This window comes from Myotis brandtii, unplaced genomic scaffold (assembly GCF_000412655.1).
Source record: "Myotis brandtii unplaced genomic scaffold, ASM41265v1 scaffold374, whole genome shotgun sequence".
Lineage (NCBI taxonomy): Eukaryota > Metazoa > Chordata > Mammalia > Chiroptera > Vespertilionidae > Myotis > Myotis brandtii.
The window spans coordinates 5,333,253-5,360,020 of NW_005364372.1; the positions used below are offsets into that span (position 1 = coordinate 5,333,253).

General features: G+C 37.8%; 1 protein-coding gene across 1 annotated transcript; it reads left to right on the forward strand.

Moving 5' to 3' along the window:
- Window positions 1-4,782: 4,782 nt before the first annotated feature.
- Window positions 4,783-22,111, forward strand: AGR3 (anterior gradient 3, protein disulphide isomerase family member). Its single transcript, XM_005872313.2, has 8 exons — window positions 4,783-4,817; window positions 7,803-7,938; window positions 12,789-12,852; window positions 18,696-18,748; window positions 19,262-19,338; window positions 19,579-19,642; window positions 19,989-20,072; window positions 21,587-22,111. Exons 2-8 carry the CDS (start codon window positions 7,833-7,835, stop codon window positions 21,634-21,636), a joined length of 498 nt encoding a protein of 165 aa, XP_005872375.1. The 5' UTR covers window positions 4,783-4,817; window positions 7,803-7,832; the 3' UTR covers window positions 21,637-22,111.
- Window positions 22,112-26,768: the final 4,657 nt, after the last annotated feature.

A 26,768-nucleotide genomic window follows, 5' to 3' on the forward strand; every position in this document is an offset into this window, starting at 1 on the left:
GGACACCTTGGCAGACTTGCCATAGCTACTTCCCAACTCTGAACTCTCCATTTTTTTCCAAATGTATTTTTTTTAACTTATTGATGAGAGGGAGAGAGAGAGAGAGAGAGAGAGAGAGAGAGAGAGAGAGAGAGAGAAAGAATTAGTTGTCCCATTTATTCATGCATTCATTGGTTGATTCTTATATGTGCCCAGACCGGGGACTGAACCTACAACCTTGGCGCATCTGGATGACAGTCTAATCAACTGAGCTATCTGGCCAGAGTGCACTCTCCATTTTAATTTCACCCATGATTTCCAAAACTGGCTCTCTCCCAACTGGACCTGGGGGAACTGAGTAGCCAGTCCAGGTCCCTGATCTCCTTCCCTCCATGGGAGGAAAACTGCTCTGCCTCGCCCAGGCACAGAGGCTTACCCCCCCAGGCTACCAGTAAGAGCCTAATTGAAGGACTTGAATCTTTAATCCAAAAGCTGAATTCACAATTCTATTTAATCTTATCTGGCCCACAGGACAAGAACCAAGGAAAGGGATAAATTCCATTTACATTCATATTGTGAAAATACTACATGACTACGATGTGTTTTGTTTTACTAACCTGAAAGAGACTTGAGATGCTTAACGAAAGGGTTATTACTTTGCAATGGGAAATGTAACCATTCTTGAGAGAGCAGGAATCTATAGGTTGCAAACACTAAACATGACAGGCTTATAAAAACACTATGATTTTAAATGTTTAGCATAAAATAACAATTCCTAGATATCTGTCCTTTAATCCAAACATCTGGTATGTCTTTTGTCCCCAGAAACCACCACATTTAAGTTAGTATTTGCATCTACAAGTCTTGGAAAATACAGATAAATTTCTCTACAGAATATTCTTTCTCTTTGATTTACTAAATAGTTTCACAAATACTTGTTCTGATATGGTGCACTATGCACTATTATTAAACAAAAGTAGAGGGTTAAAAATATTGATAGAACAGCACCATTTGTGTTAATAATAAAAAATACATAGGTGGATATATACAGAGATGATAAATCGATAGATACATAGGTAATAACTGGATAAGGACATGCTTGAATACAGAGAACATATTTCTGGAAGAAGGCTCAAGAAGTTAGTAATTATTGTCTCTACTTAGGAGACGCATAGACTGGAAGATGGATGGGAGGGAGATCTATTTTCTACTGTTGGCCTTTTTGCACTGTGTATTTTTTATATATATTCTGAGAGACACTCAAACATAAGCATAAAGATGGACAAGTACACATACACACACACATACAGAAAGTGGATAGGTAATCCTAACTCTAAATTGAATTTATGACAATGTGACCAATTACTCTTATAAAAATATGTGTCACTACTCTTGAAAAAATTAGCCCCAAGTATGGAATATCTTGATTTACTAAAAGAGTCTTTATTAAATTGGATAAATTTATATTCTGTTTCTAAATATAATGAAATAGAAAAGAACTACATTTTATAGCTTGGAAATTTAATGAAACATTTAAAATAATGATAAAGAAAAATAACTTATTTTACATGTTTTATCTTATAAAATTCTCTTGAAGAAGGGACTCTAAACAGATACTAAAGTCAGTATTTAAGGTAATTTTTCAATAAGATTAAAATTCAACTTGAAACTATCCTCCATTGAAATAAATTTTCTCAGGCTTACTAGGTAACCAAGCTTCTACAGAAAGAGTATTTTCATTTTTTAAAAAATATGTATTTTTATTGATTTCAGAAAGGGAGAGGCAGAGAATAGTAGAAATATCAATGCTGAGAGAGAAACATTGATCAGCTGCCTCCTGCACGCCCCCCACTGGGGACCGAGCTCACAACCTGGTCATGTGCCCTGACCAGGAATCAAACCATGACCTCCTGGTTCATAGGTGGATGCTCAACCACTGAGCTACACTGGCCAGGCAAGAGTGTTTCCTTAATTAAAAATAGTATGGTCTACAGAGAAGTGCCAATTGAAGCTGATGAAAATTCCAAATATACTTACCATAAGGACAACTTTGTAGATGACTGCAGGCAATTTTATGAAAAAGTAAATATAAGATCTCATTGGAAAAATAAAAGACTGATAATACCAGAAAAATACTCAGAAAAAAATGCCAGCGACCTGGTATTAGAGACAAGCATGGTTAAGAAACTAATTAACATAAACATAAACAAAGAATAATTTTTAAATTTTTGACATAATGTACATGTAGTACTTTTAATTTTTTTTTAGTTAAGAATAATCTCTAATAGAACTATTTGTGATCTATTATAGTACAAAAACAGTTTTACCTGACCTATACATATTTCAAATATTATTTTAAAATGTTGTCACTCACCCTGGCCGGTGTGGCTCAGTTAGTTGGGCATCATCCTGTGCACTGAAAGGTTGCTGGCCCAATTCTTAGTCAGGGCACATGCCTGGGTTGCAGGCCTGATCCCCAGTAGTGGGGATGCAGGAGGCAGCCCGTCAATGTTTCACTCTTATATCAATGTTTTTTTTCTCTCTCTCTCCCTCTTCCTTCTTCTCTCTCTAAAAATAAATTCTTTTAAAAACTTATGTAATTCCAATCAATTTTATTACCTCTTTTTATTCTCAAAGTTGCCTTGGTTTAGAAAATACATGACATGGTCACACTAGTGGGAGAGAATCAATGATGTTGATCAGCTCAGACACCATGGGACCTAGTTTCACTACCCCTCAGGTACTTGACTTCTTTCTCATTCTCATCTCATTATCCACTAAGATAGATAATGTGTCAGGAGTTGAACAGGGAGGTCAGGCATTTTTGAGATTTTTCTGTCATCCGCTCCCAGTCAAAAACAAGGTGAAAGCGTTCCCACCCTCCTCTGGAAGAGGAAAATGTGAATCACTGCCCAGCTCACTCCTTGCTTTGCAAATTCTGGACTTCGAATTAAAATTGTAGGTCAAGTTCATTAACCTTCAGCAGGTAGAATTCCACTTGAATAGCCTGTCCCAGGAAGGTTCCCTTTGAGAATCCTTCATAAGAAAGGAAACAGAATCTAAACAAATCCACAAATCAGGGGTATAGAACTAGAATACTACAACCCGGCGATGTGGGGTTCCTCTCGGGATCAGAGGAAGGTTCAGTGAGGAAAACTATACGAATCCTATGTGAAATGAGAAAACCCATTTGTCCATCTATAGAGAACAAAATCCAGCATTCCCGATTTTGAGAGATGTAGCCTAGGAACACCTAATGGCTCCTTTCTTAACAGGGGCAATCAGACCCGCACTATGTCTAAAATACTGGAGGCACACTCACTTCAATGTCAGAAGCAAGACCAGCACCACTCCTCTTTAGCAGTGCATTTGTTAATATATCGAGTAATTAGACAAAAGGAGAGAAAGAGAGGAAGGAGGGAGGAGAAAGTCAAAGGAGGAAGAGAAGGGAAGGAGAGAAGAAAGAAAAATTTATGGGACAATATCCTTGATTAGGGATCAGCAAACATTTTCTGTAAAAGGCCAGACTGAATATTTTAGGGTGTGCAGGACACACAGCCCCTGTCCTAGGACTCAGCATTGCAGTTACTCTGCAGACATCGCCATACGCAAAACCTAAGGAAAGGAACACGGCTGGGTTCCATCCAGTAATCTCCACTATGGACACTGAAATTTCAATTCCATGTAATTTTCACGTCACAAAATATGATTCTTCCTTTGATTCCCCCCCCCAACCATTTAAAAATGTAAAAATAATTCTTAGCTCCTGCATTGCCCAAAAACAAACAGATGGGACAGATTTGGTAACCCTACCCTAGATCCTTTTAACAGTGATTAACTTGGGGAAGTGGAACTTGAGAACACCACCATTTAAAAATGTAAAAATAATTCTTAGCTCCTGCGTTGCCCAAAAACAGATGGGGCAGATTTGGTAACCCTACCCTAGATCGTTTTAACAGTGATTAACTTGGGGAAGTGGAACTTGAGAGGTGTGTGTGTGTGTGTGTGTGTGTGTGTGTGTGTGTGTGTGTGTGTGTTGGGTGGGGTGCCCAAGGAAACTCAGTACTGAAGGGGAAAAAGAATTTTACTTTTTGTTTTGATTCAACTCTATACTTGGAAGATGTTGGACCATAATTATGGCTTAATTATAAAAAAATTTACATCTAACAGATAAATATAATCACACTTATCTAATTGCCTTTTTTTGCATAGTAAGGTAAAGGGTTTTCTAGAAAGACTGTAAAGAGTATTCAAATTATAAAAATGTTGAATTTTAAAACAGCGTTTTCTTTTTTCTCTCGGTTAAAAAGGACCCGGTCGCTTTAGCTGTTAATTGCATTCCTGTCAACAGAGTAAGCCTTAGGAATTTCTGTTTGCTTTATATCTAATCTGCAAGCCTCGCTGAGCTTTCATTGAGAACAATGGTGTACACACAGTTCCTGCATTCAGACCAGTTCCTTTCTTCCCCCTGATTTTTTTTTCTGGTTTTGAACTCCAGCCAAACATTAAGTTACCTTGGGAAGTAAAAGGTAGAAGAGGAAAAAAAAAAAACCCCAAAGGTTGTATTTGGCCTCATTTTATAAGGACACTCAATCTGAATTTGGAGAACAAGAGAAGAGGTTTTAGCGTGAGGAGCATGAGAACTGGAGAGGGGTCCCGGGTTCTTCAGACAAGCCTGTTTTTGTAAGTTTGCAGGTGAATGTGCTCTTGTTTCCATGCAGGTGGGGCTGCAGGTGAGGGGTGTGGGTGTGTGTGCTTGTCTGGGTCTATAAATCCACGCCCATTTTTAACCAGAAGCATCCAGAATACACTTCCAGCGAGAGCACTGGCTAGTTCAGGTAAGCAAGCGAAGTTTCTCGATTATTTAACCAGTGGCCAAGGTCTGCTATACTTAAGTGTTCCACGTATTGCTATTCCAAAGTGAGGGCTTCAGTAAAGGGTAGGGAACATTCCATGCAATTGTATATTTTTCTTTTAAGGCACTGGGTTACCTTTGCTGGCTTCATACTTTTATTTTCTCTCTTAATGATATTGTAATAAACTAGCATTGACCAAAAATGATCCTTCAAAAAAAGTATGCTACAAGTAACACTTGTTTTTCCCTGTTGCTTTTTAAATGTTTTATTTTTAAAATAGAAATTTTATATGACATCTGTAAAGTAAATGACTTATGTTAACTTACTTTTGAAAAGTAAAATATTGGTGTCATAAGATGCTCACTGGCCAATGTTTATAACATCTAATTGTAGACATCAGGTTATTGCCTCCTGAGTGCACTGTTGTAGGCTGCCGTAAGGCCGTAACCATGGCATTTTCATTGGTTCCCCAAGCAGCTTAACCTTGCACCTGGGGTTAGGGAACCCTCAGTAGTCAGCATTCTGTTTTCCCAAGGAAAACATGTTCGTCCAAAAATAAAAATATATAAATTGATCAGCTTTATCATAGAATATATTTCATATCTATTTTATATTCTTTTACCAGAGAATGTAAAACAAAAATTCAGTATTTTGATTTTTTAAGAACTGCCTTTAACAGTAATACGTAATAACTTGAAATATGAAAAGAGAAGTGTGATTCCCACGCTACTGTAAACTTGGCAGCTCTCAGTCAGGAAGGCATGAAGTTACACTTTCTCTGTTTCAGTACAGATTTCACCTACGCATCAGTCTCTACCACAGAGAACCTTTCCTGATGCTGCCTTCAGATTAGCTTTCCCTAACTCTGCTTTCTATCCAAGACCCTTGGGAGAATCTTCAGGCAGATCCTCCCCAGGAAAGTGAACTGAGGTCCATAAAACTTTACTTAGAATTTCAGGGTGTTTTGAGCCGCCTGTCACTCAATCATAGACTTTTTGAGAGGTCACTGGGTCAAGGTTGCTTCAATTTCTCTGCTGCCATTTTCAGCCTGACAGAGACTACCCGCCCCACCTCGGACTCCGTGGTCCAGATTCAGCGGCCTCTTTCCCCTACTAAAACCTGCCTCCCCTTTGTTTCAGTCTTTAAGGTATAAGATGACCAGTCCTTGAGGTACAAGAAGGCATTCTGAATGCTTTATGGTATTAATAACTTACAAGAACCTGACTTGTCATTCTTATCGGGCACCGTGGTTCCTTTTTTAACAGGGTTTTTTAATAATTAAGGCCAAAGAAATAAAAAAATGGGTTCATTGCAGATTAGGAAGGGAAATGATTTAAATAGAGGGGGACTGCAGGGAGAGACCACTGACAAGGAAAAGATACTAGATGAGAGGAATAAGGAAGTGTCTAGAGAACCCTAGAATCTATAAACTTCCCACCACCAAACTGTTCTCTCCATGACTATGATTGCTATAATATATAATGAACCTTTTAACACTGTCAAACAGTAAGTTATTTTAAGATGCATTTGTCTTATTAATCTTTCAATTTTCCACAATGCCTAATACAGTTACATATAGCAATATTCATGTTTGTGCAGAATTGCAAACTGGTCATTCTCTTATTTTGGTGGGGAATTCACTATTAAATAATGTAAGTCAACAGGAAAACTGTTATGAAGGAATCTATATAATAAAAGGCTAATATGCAAACTGACCAAACGGCAGAACAACCGGTCACTATGACATACACTGACCACCAGGGGGCAGACACTCGACACAGGAGCTGGTCCTGGTGGTCAGTGCACTCCCACAGGAGGAGCGCTGCTCAGCCAGAAGCCGGGCTCACAGCTGGTGAGCGCAGCAGCAGTGGCAGGAGCTTCTCCTGCCTCCACGGCAGCACTAAGGATGTCTGACTGCCAACTTAGGCCAACTCCCCAGGCCTAAGCTATCAGTTGGATATCCCCTGAGGGGTCCCGGACTGCGAGAAGGCAAAGGCTGGGCCGAGGGACACCCCCCGCCCTGAGTGCACAAATTCCATGCACCAGGCCTCTAGTTTTAAATAAACATGAAAGATGTCTGTACATTTATTTTATATTTTGCAGCGATTTCAAAACTGCACATGTTAACTACTTTTCACATGGGTTTTATATGCTACAAATGCTGAAACTGTACATCTAACAAGCATTAAACATATCATGTAAGATATTAATCAAGTGGTTGAAGTCCAGCTCAGATCCAACTCTAGACTTTTGATTATATCTTAACGTGCAGAGTATAAGGAACAGTACATTGACTTAAAAATCCATTTGAATCCTAGCTAACCAAGGGATGACTATAGATGCAGCAAGCCTGTTCTTCTTTACACACATATTTAATTTATAGCATTGTGACAATAAATTTGATTTCTAAAAGAGCTGGTTTGTAAGCTGAAGGGCAAAAGGCTGAGTCACTGATGGAAGAATGAAAATGATGAATGACTATAGAGGACCTGAAAAACAAGAATCTCCATATTCTATTTTCCCCTCTGAACTCAATTGTAAGCAATAAGTGTTCATGCCTAATCTTATTATCTTGGCACAAAGATCAAGAAGAATCAAAAGAATATGCATGCATGCACACACATCACCTTTGCATTGCACTTTAGAGTTGAAAGGCCTTTAATAAACCTGATCTTATATGAGCTTCACTGTAATGCTGTGAGCACTAAAACACAGTCAGATTGAGTACCCCAATCAGTTTTCTTTCAACGTCATTGTACTGCTCCCAGCATGCCCAGAATGTGGCTTTTCACCAAGTGGACATTATTGAGTTGATAGCATTTTTAAAATGTTTTATAAATAGCAAGTGAATGAAAGTTCTGGGAGGTTGTACCATGTCAACTCACACAAGCAGAGCAAGCTGTCTGATTCTTAAATGACTGCTTGAAGTAACCTACTAGATTCTGAACATTATTTTCTACCACCTAGCTTCGTCTGAGGGATTCTCAAGAACACGTGATGTTACACTCGGCTTTGGCCCTCTGCCTCTTCCTGGTTGCAGTGTCTTCCAACCTTGCCATTGCCATCAAAAAAGAGAAGAGGCCTCCTCAGACACTCTCAAGAGGTACTAGAATCTCATTTTATTTTCTAAACTCAGCCATTTGAATGGTTTCCAAATTCCTAGTCTCCTACCCATATTCTACAGTTAAAGCAAACTCAATGAACTGCAATATTTTGTTTAAAGTAAACAAAAGTAGGCAAAAGCAAAACCCACAAAAGACCAGTTGATTTTAAAGACTGAACCAGCCCTAGCTGTTGTGTCTCAGTTGGTTGAGCATCGACCCATACACCAAGAGGCAACCAGTTTCCCGGTAGGGCTTGGGTTGCCAGCTCAATCCCCAGTTGGGGCCATGCAAGAGGCAGCCAGTTGATGTTTTTCTCCATCTCCCTTCCTCTGTCTCTAAAGTCAATAAAAACATATATTTTTTAAGTAAAAAAAAAAAAGAGTGAATCAAAGCAATTGAAAACCAATAATAATTTGCTATAGTGTTTATAGAAATGGTGATGAATTGGCTTGGTGGCCTGTAACTTTGGTAACCAGAGTCCTAGAAAATAATAATTGATGTGTCATAATGATATCTTAAAGGGAATTAAGATCTCTCAAAATCTGCTCCAATTCCCTGTCTTCTATTCATGCAAAAATGATGATTTGGAATGATTTTATACAAGAACCCCCAGAAAGTTATATTTTATTCCATCCTCTGAAAAGTTCAGGTAACCAAGTGTTTGCTATATTGACTCCAAAAAACAAATGCAGTGGTTTTTGACATCATAATCCAGGTCTATCATTGGCTATATGTTTAGAAAACATTTCTATTTTGTACTTAGTACTTTCCTTTGACCTAAGAAACAAATATATCTTCATCTGTAAAGAAACAGTTTATAGAGAAAATTCTCAAAATCAGCTCCTACATTTCCAGGTAACAAAAATGGGAGGAAAATCATTTGTCTCCATATAGCTAATTTAAAAATAGTAGTACAAACCTCAAAACACTTGACCACCACTTGGAATAATATATGAATGGAGCAAACAAATGGATTATAACACAATTTCAAATTTTAAAATATTGACTTTCCAAGTTCATCATTTCTTAACAGATGTATTGAGCACTAGCCAATTACCCATCAAAGTTCAGCCAAGTTAATTCATTCTACTTTAGTTCAAAACCACAAAAACTATAAACTAAAAAGACTAGCGAGTTTTGAAAAAGAAGTAAATTAAAAGAAGGAAATATTTTTCTAAGTATAACTTATCATGAATCTCTCTGTATAAACACAATAGTTATAAAGCAATGAGCTCAGTAGTCTTGGAGTGGAATACTAAACCTATCATTGCCCCTACAGACCTTCCAGGACTAAGTTAAACAACTGTACCATAAAGCACCAACATTCGTGGCCCTGGCTGTGTGGCTCGTTGGTTAGAATGTCATCCCATACACCAAAAGGTTGTGGGTTCAACTCCCCATCAGGGCACATACCTACATTGTGGGTTTGATCCCAGGTCAGGAGGCAGCCCATTGGCCCATTGATGCCTCTTTCTTTCTTTCTCTCTCTCTCTCTCTCTCTCTCTCTCTCTCTCTCTCTCTCTCTCTCTCTCAAAAAAGGCAACGAAAATATATTCTCAGGGAAAGATTTTTTAAAAATTGGTGAATTTCATGAGAAATATACTCAACATGCATGGTAAATTTTAAACAACTTGATAGGTCTGCTAATTCCGTTATTTAACACTACTTTAATGGGAAGATGACTGATATCAGCTGTGAATTCTATTATTAAGAAGTGGTTTACACATGATCTCACACATTCATGGATAATAGAGACCATTATAAACTTTTGAACAATAATAGATACAGAGGCAGAGCTGCCTCAAACAGATTGTCAAACTGCAGTGGGAAGGCCAGGGAGGGTTGGGGGGCAGGAGGGAAGGGGGTAAGAGATCAACCGAAGGACTTGTATGCATGCATATAAGCATAACCAATGGACATAAGACACTGGGGGGTAGGGGAGGCCAGGGGATTGTCAAGGGCGGGGGAAAAAAGGACACATATGTAATACCCTTTGTAATACTTTAAGCAATAAAAAGAAAAATAAATAAATAAATAAATAAAAAAAGAAGTGGTTTACATTTGGTTAAGCCTTTTAGCATCTGTCAGCATATAGGAAACAATTGAGAGAATAAGGCTCAGAATAAATGAGGATTAAAGGGAGGGATAAGAGGGAAGAGTTTGAATACAGTGTACAGAGTCGTACATGGAGCCCCTTAGAGAAGGGGGCAACACCAAACAATTAAATAGAGTGTGTGTTAGAAAGAAGAGGGAAGATTATTGGGAAAAGGTAATAGAAATTTCAAGAAAAAAAGCAACAATGACCCCAAAATCCTAACTTCCTTTTGAGTCAAAAGCATTGTCCAGCACCCAACACCCAGCTCAGTGCCTGGCATATAGTAAGTACTCAGTCCTATATAATAAAAGCCTAATATGCTAAGTGTCCAGTCGTCCAGTCGACTGTCCAACCAATCAAAGTGTAATATGCTAATGATATGCTAAGGCCACTCAACCCCTCGCTATAACGTGCACTGACCACCAAGGGGCAGACACTCCGACCAGTAGGTTAGCTTGCTGCTGGGGTCCGGCCGAGATGGGGCCGGACATGCCCTGGAGCCATCCCACGGTCCCTCCCCAGCCCCAATCATGCACCGGTGGGGCCCCTCGGCCTAGCCTGCACCCTCTTGCAATCCGGGACCCCCTCGGGGGATGTCAGAGAGCTGGTTTTGGCCCGATCCCACAGGCCCCTCCCCTCGGGAGGGTGTTCACGACTGGTGAGCGCTGCTGTGGCGGTGTGAGCCTCTCCCGATTGGGACTGACAATAGAAAAATTAAATAGGATCCCAGTCCCACTGGCTGTTTCTGAATAACTCTTATTTAGTGCAAAATATGGTGTGAAGTTACTACATAGATTTGAGCAAAGCTATAAAGACAATCTTTCAGGATTATTACAGATAGAAGGGGTATTAAACCAACATAATATGTCTTCCAATGTTAAGATACTAAAATCAGGCAAAAACAAACCAATAACATTACTAGTAAGAGTACAAAATAGTGCAATCATTTGAGTAAAAATCTGACAGTTCCTCAACTGTAGATACCATGTGACCCAGCAATGCTACTCCTAAGTAGATAGCCCAAGATAAAAATATGTCCATACAAAAGCTTTATACTAATGTTCACAGCAGCATTATTCATAAAAGGCAAAAAGTAGAAACAACCCCAGTGTCCCTCAACTGATGAATGGATAAATAAAATGTGGTATATCCATTCAATGGAATAATATTTGGCCGTATAAAGGAATGAAGTGCTAATACATGACACAACACAGATGAACCTTGAAAACATTATATTAAGTAAAAACATCCAGTCGCAAGACTACATATTGTATGATTCCATTTATATGAAATATCAAGAATAAGAAATGTATAGAGACATAAAGTAGATTAGGTATTTTTTAGGGCTGGGGGAGAAGGAGGGTTGAGGGGGTGATAGCTAAAGGGTACAAGGGTTTTATTTGAAGCTATGAAAATGTTCTAGAATTGATTATGGTGATGGTTGCACAACTATGTGTATATACCAAAAAAAAAGGTGCACTTTCAATGGATAAATTGTATTTGCATGTGAATTATATTTTAATACAGTTGTTACCAAAAAGCAGACAAAGCAAAAACAAACCAACAAGCAAAAATCATGGAAATGTGTTTATCGTACTTTATAATTCTGCTTCATAATTTTTGGCCATCTTGTAGCCATGATATCAAAACCAGAAACTGCAGTCTGACAACATGGGAAACATACAAGAAAATCTGGGTCTAAATTAGACTAGAAATATTTCTATTTTCAAGTTGATTCAATCTTTCTTATCCATAAACCAAGACACTTTCTGAAAATACCCTGTAGTATTTCTGAATGGTTTTTGAGTGTTCTACTCCTCAATGATCTTATTCTTTAATCTCTAATACACATTCCCAACTACCTGTATCACTTTTTTAAAAGCTAGTGGGTCTCTCTCTACTCATTGCTTTCTGTTTCTCTGGCCTTCACTCTTCTGGATGCTTCCAGAACACCTGTGTTTTATTGTGTGTCTCAAACATGAAAGACCAGAATTTTCTCTGAATCAAAATTTAAAGCAAAAATTTGGAATTCCTTTTTCCATTTTCACGATGTTTAAGGACTTAGAAGGGGTCAGCATTTCTTGGCACTCAAAATACAAGGGCACTGTATGGTATTGTTCAAAGGTATTTCTACTAGACTTACAAAGTGTACAAAGATTAACTGTTATTTCCTGCTGTTCATTCTGAAACCAGAGGTTTTGCACAGTCCAGAGATGTCCTTTCAATCATCACTAATAATAGCATTTATTGAGAATTTACTGGGTTCAAGGCCATGGACCTTAAGGGTGGAAACACAATCACAAAATCTCAGCTCTATGATCTGGAAGGATACCACCTCTTCATATCTAATTATAACTATGCTAGAGGCCCAGTGCACAAATTTGTGCACAGGGGAGGGGAGGGGGAGACGGACCGCAAGAGGTTGGCTGGCCAGCGGGGAGGGACTGCAGGTGGTTGGCCAGCCGCTGGAAGTTGGCTGTGGGAGTGCACTGACCACCAGGGGGCAGCTTCTGCATTGAGCATCTGCCCCTTGGTGGTCAGTGCGCATCATAGCGATTGGTCAACCAGTTGTTCCGGTTGTTCGTCGTAACAGTCGCTTAGGCTTTTATATAGAGAGACATCCTCTATACCATATATCAGGCAAGTGCTTGGTAGCTTACTAGTATCTGTAGATAGATATCTGCTTGTCACATGCCTACTTCAGAGTTCCTCTGTGGTCCTGAAATAATGCATTGATTTCTCGTTCTATTCTAGGATGGGGAGATGACATCACTTGGGTACAGACTTATGAAGAAGGTCTCTTCCATATTCAAAAAAGGTAAAACACCTCTCAGTTAATTTTGACAGACCATATAGATACCTCTCACAAAAGAGCCAAAACCTTGCAAGTTCGCTTTTGAAAAGATATCGCACACATTTGCTCTACTATCGTGCAACCAAGAGTTGCCATTACAATGTTTTTTACAAACAAAAGCTCTAAATACTTTTATTTTAATTTCTTTTTTTATATTTTTATTGATATTTAGAGAGGGAGGGAGAGAGAGAAACATTTATGCAAGAGCCTCCTGCACACCCCCTACCAGAGATTGAGCCCACAACCTGGGCACGTGCCCTAACCAGGAATTGAACTGGCAACTTTATGGTGCCTGGGACAATACCCAACCAACTGAGCCACACTGGCCAGGGCTGTATTAATTTCTTAATTGGACAAGCAAGCTTTTGAATATAAGTTATATAAAAGAACAATATCCGTCAGTAGGCATTATACAAGCTTTAACAGAAAACTGGTTTAGAATAGCAGTTCCCAGGACTGTCTGATCAGAACAATTCAGATCATTTTCTTTAAAATCCATATTCATGATCAATCAGTCAAATATGTACTGACTGGCCACAGCTATGTGCCAGGCACTGTTCTATGCTCAATGACCAAGAGTGACATGATTTTTATTCTTACAGACTTACTAAATCTTTGGGGATGGAGCAGAGAAACTTGTATTTTTTAAAAGCACCTTGGGAATTTATCAAATATCTAAAGAACATTCTATTCTAATACTCTTTTAAAAAAGAAGGAAAGATTCCAAATTAGAATTGAGTAAAAGGCTGTCTCAACACTGAACAAAATATTGCAAAATAAAGAAGTCTACAAAATAATCATTTCCAAAAAGGAATATAACAAACAAACAATATTTTAGCAAAGAGTAGCCAGCAGAACATTTAAAGAATACACCCTGATTAAGTGAAATATAGTCTGAGAATACTAGGCAGATTCAAGATTAAGAAATCTATTAATTTAAATAATATTTAATATTTATAAGGAGACAAATCATATAAGTATCCCCTATCTCCATAAATGCTGAAAGGCATTTAATAGAATGCAAACTCCAGGTTTGAATTTTTTTAGAAAAATTATTTAACAATATTAATTTATTTTCATTTATCCTAACAAGGAAATATTCAACCCAGCAAAAAAATCCACATCATGCTTACTGGAAACACAAATATACAATACACAGATGATGTATTATAGAATTGTATCCCTGAAACCTATATAATATTATTAACCAATGTCACCCAAAAAATTTAATTAATTTTTTTAAAAAGAAGTGTCCCACTGAAATCTGAATAAGACAAGGATGTCCATAATCACCACAATTAGTCCTTAATCGATATGAAACATTTGGCAAAGTTATAATAAAACAATAAAATATTGGTAAATAAATCAAAATTAAGATTATGAAAATAAAACTGGATATTACAGAAAAATGTTTACACAATAAACTAGCATTTTAAATCGAGGTAGGGGAGATAAAATATGTAAAATAAATTAATGTTAGAGAGGAGTTAGTAGTCATCTGGGAAAAATAAATCAATTTGGATTCATAAGTCAAATTTCATCATAATAAGTTACAAAGATCCTATATAATAAAAGGCCACGGGCCATAAGCGTAATGACCGGAATGACCGCTCGACCATTCGCCATGAGGTGCACTGACCACCTCTCAGTCCCTCCCCTCCCCCACCTCCTCCACCCCACCCCACCTCACCCCAGCCCGCAGGCGAAGGGGAACCACGGGGAAGTGGGTGGGTGGCAGCAGGGCGGAGGGACTGGGGACTGCCGAGCTGGCAGAATGTCTGACCTGTTGGTCCCTCCCCCCAGCCCTCATGCTCCGATGGATCAGCGATGGTGAACAGGGGAACCGGGGTGGCTGTCAGACGGTTGGGATCACCAGCTCATCCCCGGCTGCTCAGGGGCTCAGGCCTGTGGGAAAGCCAGCACCTACAACTTCACCTCCATGTGCGTGGGCCGGGCCAGCTGCTTATGGAACATGCTGCCCGCTGGGGGCCGCTCATGCGGCTGCCGCTGCTGCTGCTGCTGTTGCTGCTGCTGCTGCTGGGGCTTGCGGCACTGACGGAAGCTGCGGGGCTTGCCCGCAACCTACCCGACCAGGCAGCAGAGTCAGCGTTCAGCCTGGGGACTGGCGAACTGGCAGAAGGTGGCCATGATCTCAGGCTAGGCCTAGGGACCCTACCCGCACAATTTTGTGCACTGGGCCTCTAGTTTCATAATAAAAATGAAGCTATTAAGGTACTAGGAGATAGTATTGCAAAATACTAATTCTTTAAATTCGTGGAGTAGGGAAGTGCTGGTAGAAGGGTGAGGTAAGAGAGGGTCCTTAGAAGCCAAAATAAAACACTTAACTTTTGCACCCTAAGGCTTTTCTTGCCTCACCCTATTCCTTCTATGGAAAGCATATACTGTATCAAAATTATAAATGCACATACTCTTTGACCTAGAAATTCAACTTCTGGAAATTTACCTACCTATATGTAAAATCTTAAATAACATCACCAAAGCAGTGTTTTTGTTTGGAGATAATCTAAACACAAAAAAATTGGAAGCAATTTAAATATCTATCTTCAATGAACTAATTAAACTAAAGAATATCCATATCCTGAAGCACAGGGAATGCTATGCGGGAGGTACCGTTATGATAAAAAAGCAAAATGCAAATACATATGTATAGTACACTCGTATTTGTATATTTTTAAAAGAAAGAAATATATACATACATATGGGCATGCATGTGAACATACTCAATATATTCAATAATGATATATTCATTTGCATAAACATATACATTTACAGAAATATATGCATGTACATAAACACATACGTATGCTTATTCATATTCATAAGCATGAACACATACATGTACACACACATACACATATTCAGGTACATAGAAGGACACATAAGAAATGGTAACATTGGGAGGGCAGGGGATTGTCAAGGGCGGGGGGGGGGAAGGACACATATGTAATACCCTTTGTAATACTTATTATAATATTTTTTTAAAAGAATTAAAAAAATAAATAAATTTTAAAAAAAATTTCAAATTAATATAGAACAAATGATGTACCATGAATACATAGCTGTGTTTCCTGTGATATTCTTTTTTTAAAATATATTTTTATTCATTTCAGAGAGGAATGGAGAGGGAGAGAGAGATAGAAACATCAATGATGAGAGAGAATCATTGATTGGCTGCCTCCTGGGGATCAAGCCCGAAACCTCGGCATGTGCCCTTGACCAGAATCGAACCTGGGACCCTTCAGTCTGCAGGTCGATGCTCTATCCACTGAGCCAAACCAGCTAGGGCTTCTGTGATATTCTTGATAGTTACTTCAGCATTCAAAAATGTTCCATTTTGCAGTTTGCATACCTAATAAAGATAAGCAATAACTGTAGCCATACTTAGAAAATAAAAAATAAAAAAAAAAGAAATGGTAACATTGTTCACTTCTGGAAGGCAGGAGTGGGAGGAAAAATTTTTACCTTTTTATCTTTTGGATTTTAAACTATTTGGATTCGTAACCCGTTTTAAAAGAAAAAACATATAGAATTTTAAAAGATCATTCTCCAAATGATGCTGATAAACTGGGCTTGGCAGACTGGTTTTACAGAATCTTGCAAGTACAGCATTCAAAAATGTTTACTCTTTCTCTCAACTCGTTTCTCATATTCTGGTGGGCTAGTCGTGAGATTATTAGACCAGGGACCACCTACTTTTATTTGGTCTGTGAATTAACAATGATTTCTACATTTTAAAAAGTTTGAACCAAAAGAAAACTAGTATGTAGCCTGGCTGGTGTGGCTCAGTGGTTGAGCATCACAGTTTGATTCTTGGTCAGGGCACATGCCTGGGTTGCAGGCTCAATCCCCAGTGGAAGCATGCAGGAGGCAACAGATCAATAATTCTCATCATTGATGTTTCTCTCTCTCTCCCTCTCCCTTCCTCTCTGAAATCGATAAAGATACATTAAAAAAAAAGATAAGGCTTTATTTATTGGAAGAAAGGAAGGAAGGAGGAGAGAGGGAGGGGGGAGAGGGAGAGAGAGAGAGAGAGAGAGAGAGAGAGAGAGAGAGAGAGAGAGAAAGAAAGAAAGAAAGAAAGAAAGAAAGAAAGAAAGAAAGAAAGAAAGAAAGACCAGCATTTTGGGCACGTGATAGTTACATTATACTCAAATTTAAGGATCTGTAAATTAAGGTTTACTGTAATACAGCCACACTCATTTTGTTACATATTGTCCATGGCTGATTTTGTTCAATAATGGCAGAGTTGGAGAGCTGCAAATAAGACACCACAGCCTGCAAAACCTCAAATATATATGATTTGTCTCTTTGCCGAAAAGAGCCCTTATCTTAGACTGTTCCTACTTCAGTGTCTGCCAGAATTACTTCTCTGCTTTTCCTGAAAGGAAAGAGTGTCTTGCTTTGAATGCCTAAACAACCTATTCATAGCTGAACTGTTAACACTGAAATTTCTGTTGGTCTTGATCAATTTTTCCTTGGACTCCAATTGCCCAGAAATCTGATGCAAAAATTAGTTTCCAGGAGTTATGTCAATGTCTTTCCCTACATTATCTGTCCCTGTTGTCACCCGCTGAGCAGGTGCTGGGAAGAAATTGGAATGACTCTGGCCGCTAATCCCTTCTGTCTCAGGACAGTATACCTACCTAGGCTCAACCAGACCAAGAGTTACCTAGTAGAAAGATTACCACTTTATGCTTACGAGGATCAAGTTCTATACTTGACTCTAAAAAACTGTCAATAAATATTCTAAGGGTTAGTTTTCCTAGAGAGCAGGAATAATATTTGATTAATCGGATTTCTAGTCTGCTTTTTCACCAATAAGTTTGCAGTTGGCAAATGCTAGCTTTATATCCATGTCATAAATCTTAAAGGTGCGTTATAGGATTTATTCTTACCTAAAATATACTTATAGTTCAAGTTTGAGGATTAAATAAAATAACAATTCAAAGTTTGCTATTTAACACTTTTGAGACAAAGTTAAAAATAGGGTTACTCAATGACAAGTATGTCACATGGTTATCTCTGTTGTTTTTAAAACATTTAGGGTCTATCTCTTTTTGTACCCAGCATCCTCTCAAAATTAAAGAAACATTTTAAAAACATCCTATATATCTAAATCATAATTCCTTTCTCCTTCATAATAGTTAATATTCTAATTTCTTTCTAACTCTAACAAGCAGGAAAGTCAACTAGCTACCACAAAAACTTTTTCTTAGAGAGTTAAAGCCAAAATGAAACCGAAAAAATGTATAGAGAGGGAACTCTCACTGAGATGGTTTGTAAACTGTGAGTTGTTAAAAGAATGACAGGATGTGAAAATAGTCAAATATTAATAGCATTTTGGTGAAAATTTAAAAAAAAAGTGAAATAAAAACTTTGACTCTCCTGAACTCTTACACCAGATGCTCATTGGAAATTAATATCTTGTTTATTATATCCTTTCATCTCTGGAGACAGAATTGATTTTTATTCTTATAACGACTACAGTGTACATAGCAGTCTGCTGGTAAGCTTCTTAAGCTACAGGTTCCTGGACCCCACCCCAGAGATCCTGAGTGAGCCTGGGAGGGAGCCTGAGAATTTCCACTTCTATTGAGCTACCTGGTGATGCTAAAGTTCTGGGGCCAGGTACTGGGTAACACTCCTGCAGACTACATTGCTATGCTGTGTCCATCAGATTTTTACTCTAAATCTTGTTGAAAGTGTGAAAACGTTAAGTCTAATTTCACTGTACATGCTGACTCAGAGTTAGTCACCTGACTCAACTCCACACTCTTTCTGTTTAGTAACAAGCCATTGATGGTCATTCATCACTTGGAGGATTGTCAGTACTGCCAAGGTAATGTCAGCTCCTCGGATCGTATTATATTTCCAAGAGAACTAGAAAAAGTGACCTGGTAAAAATTGTTAAGACAGCGCTCAGACAATCCCATTTAAAAAAAGAAAAAGACAACTGCTATATCACCATTTTACTCAGTGCTTAAAGACTGCAATGATTGTTAGCAATCTATTGAATATATGTATATGTTCTTCAGAATTTTATTTCCCTCTTCCTCCCACCAAATAAAAAAAGAGGGTGTGGAAAAACTTGCTATTTGCACCAATGAGTTACATGAGATTATAAAATTGGTGGCTTCATTAATTGGATTATACTCTGATATCTTCATTGGCAGACTCTGTCCATCATTGCTTCTCAGTGAGAGACAAAGTGGCCATAGGCTAATAAACTGTTTACATCCAAGATATAAATACAAACAAGTAGAAAATACTAGTTTGACTTTGCTATGTTATTTATATTGAAGGTGTCTTTATCTTTAAAGCTGACTGGTGTTCATTATGTTTTCCCCAACAGAACTCAAAAAAGTGTTTGCCCAAAATGAAGAAATACAAGAAATGGCTCAGAATAATTTCATCATGCTGAATCTCATGGTACTTGACCTCTACAATGTTTTCTTAATATCACAATTCAATGGAAAGCTTAAATCCCTTTTTTAAAATCTGTTTTTGAGACAAAAAGAGGTATAAAAATTGGTAGATATAAAAGATTATATGATTTGAAAAGGCCAAAATATACAATTTAATGAAAACCTTATTCACATAAAATATTTTCAAAAACAACTGTCAAAAACAATGCAATCCAATACCAATTATTTTTTCTTTTCTTCCTAGCATGAGACCACAGATAAAAATTTATCACCAGATGGGCAATATGTGCCTAGGATCATGTTTGTGGGTATGTGTATAATCTCATTCCATCAGGTTTACAAAATCAATAGCATTCTTATTTTATTTATTTTTAAATGCTAGTTCAAGGGAAGTCATGTCTAACCCAGTAAATAATAGCTCTTGTTAGTTCTATAATTGAAATTCACTGCATCTATTAAATCAATAGCCCCATATACTTTCAGTAAAGTTCCCCAAACTGTATTGACAGAAAACTATGACACACTAAAATGGAAAAATTCATGTTAACTCATCATAAATTTGTTTAACATTTATTTGTTTTAGATTAAGAGGCAAGAATGATTTTTAATAAAACATTTAGATAATGCATTAGTGAATTATTTTTTTCTTTGCAGATCCTTCTTTAACAGTCAGAGCTGATATAACTGGAAGATACTCTAATAGACTGTACACATATGAACCACAGGATTTACCGATATGTAAGCATTCACAGATTATCTTGAACAGTGGTACTAGCTGACACTTGGTTGTTAGAAAGGTCAATGATGCCCTACATCAGTGCTTCCCCACAAACAGTACCATCAACAAATCAGAATCATTGGGTTAGATGATGATGATGGTGGTAGTGTTTAAAACTGCAATTCCTTGCATGACCAGTATGGCTCAGTGGTTAAGGGACAACCTATGAACCAGGAGGTCGTGGTTTGGTTCAATTCCCAGTCAGGGCACATGCTCGGATTGTGGGCTTGATCCGCAGTGGGAGCATGCAGGAAGCAGCCAATCAGTGATTCTCTCTCATCATTGACATTTCTATCTTCTCTCCCCCTCCCTTCCTCTCTGAAATCAATAAAAATATATATTTTAAACAATGCAAACCCTTATCTCCCATCAAAATCAGAATTGCTAGGCACTTCAGAATCTCTTTTTTAACAGGGATGTGTAATAATTTCCACAATCACTAATTTGGAGACCACTAAAAAGAATAGAATACACATTAAAATTCAACTTTAAGAAAGCCAGCAATCATATATGATTTCCTCACAGTGGTAATAATTAAATCTTTTTCTCTTCCTTTAATGCCTGTAAGCAAGGAGATACAGTCTGTTTTGGGATTTTAATCTAATTTTTACAACATTCATTGTCAATTATGTGTAACTAGAGGCCCGGTGCATGAATTCGTGCACCAGTGGAGTCCCTTGGCCTGGCCTGTGGATCAGGCTGAAACCAGCTCTCTGATATCCCCCGAGGGGTCCCAGATTGCAAGAGGGTGCAGGCCAGGCCGAGGGACCCCACTGGTGCACAATCAAGACCCGGGAGGTTGGCCAGCCGGGGAGGTCCCACGGGAGGGCTCCAGGGCATGTCCGGCCCATCTCACTCAGTCCTGATCGGCAGGACCCCAGGAGCAAGCTAACCTACTGGTCAGAGCGTCTGCCCCCTGGTGGTCAGTGCACATGATAGTGAGCAGTTGAGTGGCCTTAGCATATCATTAGCATATTATGCTTTGATTGGTTGAACGGTCGACCAGACAACCAGACACTTAGCATATTAGGCTTCTATTAGATAGGATAAGACAACTATGCATGTCAAATCCAATGATACGATACAAAATGATTAATTTAAAAAATAGACACTCTCTCAAAACCTCTTATAAAACTGTTTAACATAAAGAAAGTCGATTAACCCTATCTGAATGGTATAATCCCTAAATATAAATATACACCTTTAGCATAGTGTGTGTGTTTGTGTGTATGTGTGTGTATATGTGTGTGTGTGTGTGTGTGTGTGTGTGTGTGTGTGGTGAGAAAAGGAACTATATTAGATGTCAGGAGTTCAAATGAGGTCCATGAAGGCATAATAGTCTTTAATGTTGTAAATAAATTCCCACATTTTCATAGCCATTAATTTAAATGGGCCAATTTTAGATTTCAGGGGTTAAAAGAGTATAATATCTGGTATTTTCATTTACTAACAGAATAATATGTTTTTATTGCAGTGATAGAAAACATGAAGAAAGCATTGAAACTTATTCAATCAGAGTTATAAGAGATTACCTCAAAGAGGTCAAATGTCATGAAGACGACCTTCTGGTGAACTCACTAATACTAAATGTGCAACTATATGGACTCTGTAATGTTACCATTTAGATTTTTAATGTGCTTGGTATATTCTTATGAAGGCAAAGTTATATTTCAATAAAGGTCACAACCTGAGCATAACAATGTAGTAGCAGCTTGACTTCTGTCTGCATCAGTAGCAAAGGAAGCTGGACACGAACTGGGAGTTAGGTTAGGGTAGAGAAAGGGCCTCCAGAAGAGATACCTACATACACTGGTTGTCTTTATTTCCTCGCCTCCCTACCCCTCCACCATGTGATCTAATCTTAATTCTGCTCCTCCACTGTACTGAACCTGCCAGCATAAATCATAAGGAAAGTGCACGCTGCCAGAGCAAATGGAGACACTTCTGTGCACTTACCATTTGAACTTTTAACAGCATATTTCAGAGTTAACCTTTTACTTCTTTTCTTACCTTAAATTTAGAAACTATAATAAATTAAAAATATACTTTAAAATTTTAACAATGTGTTTTCCTTAATTACTGGGTGGATATTTAATACTTTTAATAATTTTAAGATAAGTGTACCAACTGCCTCTAGAAGACTGAAAATGTTTCCCAGGTAACTAGCAGGAGAGGGTTACATCCCTTCTGAAATTATCAAACACACAACTGCCAATTCAATTCTTCACAGGAAGCTCTGGAGGATCAGTACCATGTCTTCTATTCCTTTAAATTCCTAATTTTTTATGGAAAATCTTCCCAGAATCAGCTGGGAATAATTCTCAGAGGTGAGAGAATGTTTGAGATAGACCAAAATTTTCCCAACCTATAGGATTTGATTGCACTGAAAAAATTTTAATTATTTTGAGATATAAACGTGCACTTTAATATGAGATAGGTGTGTAAAAATACAATGTATGTGATATAGATTTTTTAGTAATTCCAATGTTTCATGATTCAGAGAAAAAAAAAGTTTTCCCAGGTTTTATTTTATCACTATTCCATTCATTTTAAGCCGATTTAGTATCTGACTAATTTGGATATGAGGAGGCTACCTCACCAATAACTAGATATCAGTGCTAGATAGCCATGTGGAAAAGAATATTAAATATCTTATATTTAATTTTTTAAATTTTAGACCAAAGTCTGAAAGTTGATGTTTTTAATGAATGCTAAGACACCCAAGTGCATTGGCATTCTCTAACTTAATGACTTAAAGTATGATGACTAAAGTAATACAGCTGATTCCATTGTTGCAATAGTAATGCAGAGGCAGAAAATGTCAGTGGTCATTTGCCGTGAAGTAAGAAAAAGGTCAGTTGCTCTTTTAAGAACTAATAAGTAAAATAAAATGTTCACTATTTTTCCTCAATTAGTGTACATAAAAATGTTACTAAATGATAAATTTATTCTTCTTTATCATAAAAATGTATGTGCCGCCGAGACCGGTTTGGCTCAGTGGATAGAGCGTCGGCCTGTGGACTGAGAGGTCCCGGGTTCGATTCCGGTCGGGGGCATGTACCTGGGTTGCGGGCACATCCCCAGTGGGAGATGTGCAGGAGGCGGCTGATCGATGTTTCTCTCTCATCGATGTTTCTGGCTCTCTATCTCTCTCCCTTCCTCTCTGTAAAAAATCAATAAAATATATTTTTAAAAAAATGTATGTGCCTTTGTATTCTAATATACATATAATTATATGTTATTGTATACAATTTAGTTGTGGATATAATCATATAAGCTAATATTTAATATACATATACAAAATTATTTGGTTAGTTACATTAGTCAGTATAATCTTGCAACCAATTCAGTTTTGTTCTCTACCCTACTTTAACAATTTAACTCTATATCCTAGTTGATATTTCTATATAATTTCTTCACTTTATGAAATTAGTGGTTTAGATTTTATCAATTCTGAGGTTACCCCTAACTTCGAAATGTAGAACTGTCTTTAGAATATATATACAGGTGGAGCAAAAGTTGGTTTACAGTTGTTCATATGGACAATAATACACTAATAAATAATAAGACAATTCTAAACTGTGTTTCACATACTCACAGATATAAAACTACTTTTGCCGCACCCTGTATGATTTCCACTTCTCTTCGCCTTGTAACCTCCAAAAATTATTCCTTTTCCAATGCACCCAGTGTTAAGAATTAAATTACTAACATCAACTACCTGAAATAGTATGCATATCTCTGTGTATTGGGATATTTACAAAGGAGTGTTCAGAGCTCTCATTTGCATTTTAAAGAGATATAGCAGTCAAAAAAGTTACAGATTCAAAAAAAAATTAGAATAGTCAGTAAAGGATATCAGTTCGATTTAAATTGAAGATAAACAAAAATGCTTTAATATAAGTATATACTGTGCAATATTGGAACCTACTTATACTAAAAATATATTCCTTTATGTGAAATTCAAATTTAACTGGGAGACCTGAACTTTCATTTGCTAACCACAGCAACCCTCACTTAGAATTACTGTACTAAATGCTCCTCTTTCTCCTCATTCTCTTTCCCCTTATTTTTTGCCTAAAATAGCAACATTTCTTTTATATTTCAATTCAACCTCTCAATTTCTGAGTTTGAAGAAATACTTGATTATTTTATAGCATTTAATATTTCCCCAATATTCAAACATTTAATTTCTACTCTTCACCAGACACTGTGTTTGGTATTGTGGACCAAAAGATAAAATAGGTCAAAATAGGCAATTTTGTTCCCCTGCAGCATTCATAGGTTAGGGGTAAGATCTATAACTGATGGAAATAACTCCATATTAAATAATGCAACAGGACGATGTGGGAGCAGCGGAGAGATGGCCAAACCTTCTAGTAGGGTTGTGAGGCTTCACACAGATGCAGTACCTGTGAATCTTGAATGATACAAGGATGTACCCCAACATGTAGAAATCAGTACAATGAAACAGAGAATAAGGCATACTGCAGGGACTCAACGAACTCTTGTTCACTGGGTTAATTCTAAAATACAAAAGTAGGCAGGGTTTTCTTGGTAGTCTTTCAAAAGTTTCAATTAGGCTTAAAAAGATATTGTGCCAAGCTCAGAAAAGCTTACCTTTTTAACATACTGATTTACAGCCTATAAAGATTTATAGAGATTTGCTTGTGAGTTTACAGTAGTAATCTTTAAAACACATTGCACTTAAAATGATGCATAATACACAGTCTGTATATTCACAAACATCCTTACTGAGTAAAAGGTAAGCTTTTTTCCCCTGTTTTTTTTCAAGAGTTGTTTCTTGTCCTAGCTGGTTTTCTCAGTGGTTAGAGTCCCTGTCCATGGACTGAAGGGTCTTGGGTTTGATTCTGGTCAAGGGCATGTACCTTGGTTGTAGGTTCAATCTCTGTTGAGGCATGTGCAGGAGGCAACCAATACATGTGTCTCTCTCACATTGATGTTTCTCTCTCTCTCTCTCTCTCTCTCTCTCTCTCTCTCTCTCTCTCTCCTCCCCTCCACTCTCTCTAAAAATCAATGGAAAAAAATATCCTCAGATGAGGATTTTAAAAAGATGTTTCTTATAAAATGTCTGTCTTTTTCACTAAATGGAAAGCCCTTGAAAGAAAGTCCTCTCTCTCTCTCTCTCTCTCTCTCTCTCTCTCTCTCTCTCTCTCACACACACACACACACACACACACGAGCTCACTGAACAAACTGTGAATTTTGAGCAAGCATCCACAGTTGGATGCCATTAGATGTGTAACTCTCCTAGTGTTTTCAGCGATTAACTTTATGAATTCTAGTTTGTAAACATCATTTCATAACAGATGAAACAAATCCACTGTCTACAACTTTGTAACCATGCAACTGGATTTTTTTCAATACCAATTACTGTAAACTATGGAAGTATATTAGCATTATTTCCAGGACAAGACACTGTTACAATTTAAATTTTATGCAACCTGCCCCCCCCCCGAAATCTTCATAGGCCTATGTCCTAAACCCCCTGCACCTCAGAATATGACCTTGCTTGGAAATAGAGTCGTTGAAGATAGAATTAATTATGTTAAGATGAGGTCATATTGGAGTAAGATCTGATATGACTGGTGTCCTCATGAAAAGAGGGATCTTAGACACAGAGACTTGCACTCAAAGAGAACATCTTACAGAGACGAAGGCAGAGATCTGGGCCAGGCAAGGGAAGCCATGGAACCACCAGAAGGTTGGTGAGAGGCACGGAACAGATTCTCCCTCACAGCCCAAGAAGGAACCAGTCTTGGCATCACCTTGATCTGAGACTTCTAGCCTCTGGAACTATGAGGCAACAAATTTCTGTTGTTAAGTCTCCCTGTGTGTGGTATTTCGTTATGACAGCTCTAGTAAACCAATGCAGATGCTTTTCCCTCCTTCCCCCAATTTGCATGATTTTTCCATGGGTAAGGGAACACCAACACTTCCCATCACACACTTTAAAAGAAGCCCTGCTAGAACGGAAGAATCGTGTCTCACAATAATTTTGTCAGGTTCCAGTTCTACCCTCCAAACAAATTTCTGCCCAATTACATGCTAGTTCAGTAGTCAAAGAGTTTTATAAATTAAGTTCATTTAGTCGGGTTTATGAAATACCTAAAGCCAATGCTGTGGTTCTTAATTCAAAAGCAAAATTCATTCCCAGAGAAAGAGCTGATTCTTATATTTGGTCCTTTTAGTTATTATTAAAGCAAACATAGGTTGAACGCTTTCTATGTTCTGGTCACTGTGCTGAGGTCCTTGCCTGGATTATCTCATTAATACCATCACAAATGTGAAACACTGTTATTCTCATTTCACTAATGCGTCAGTTGAGTCCTGAAGGTGTTCTATAACTTTTTTTTAAATAACGGTCACAGCTTATTAGGGGGCAAGTACTCAAATCCCAAGTCAACACACTTCACCACCATAATATTCTGCTTTAGAGTTGCAGGTTGTCAAACCCTAAGATTTAACCAAAACTAATGTGCAACAATTGAAAATATTTAGAGTATATCCTATCTAATAATAGACAAACATGGTAATTGACCAGACCTTCGCTATGCCTCCCATTGGCTAATCAGCACGATATGCAAATTAGCCACCAACAAAGATGGCGGCTAATTTGCATACTGCAGGCAGGG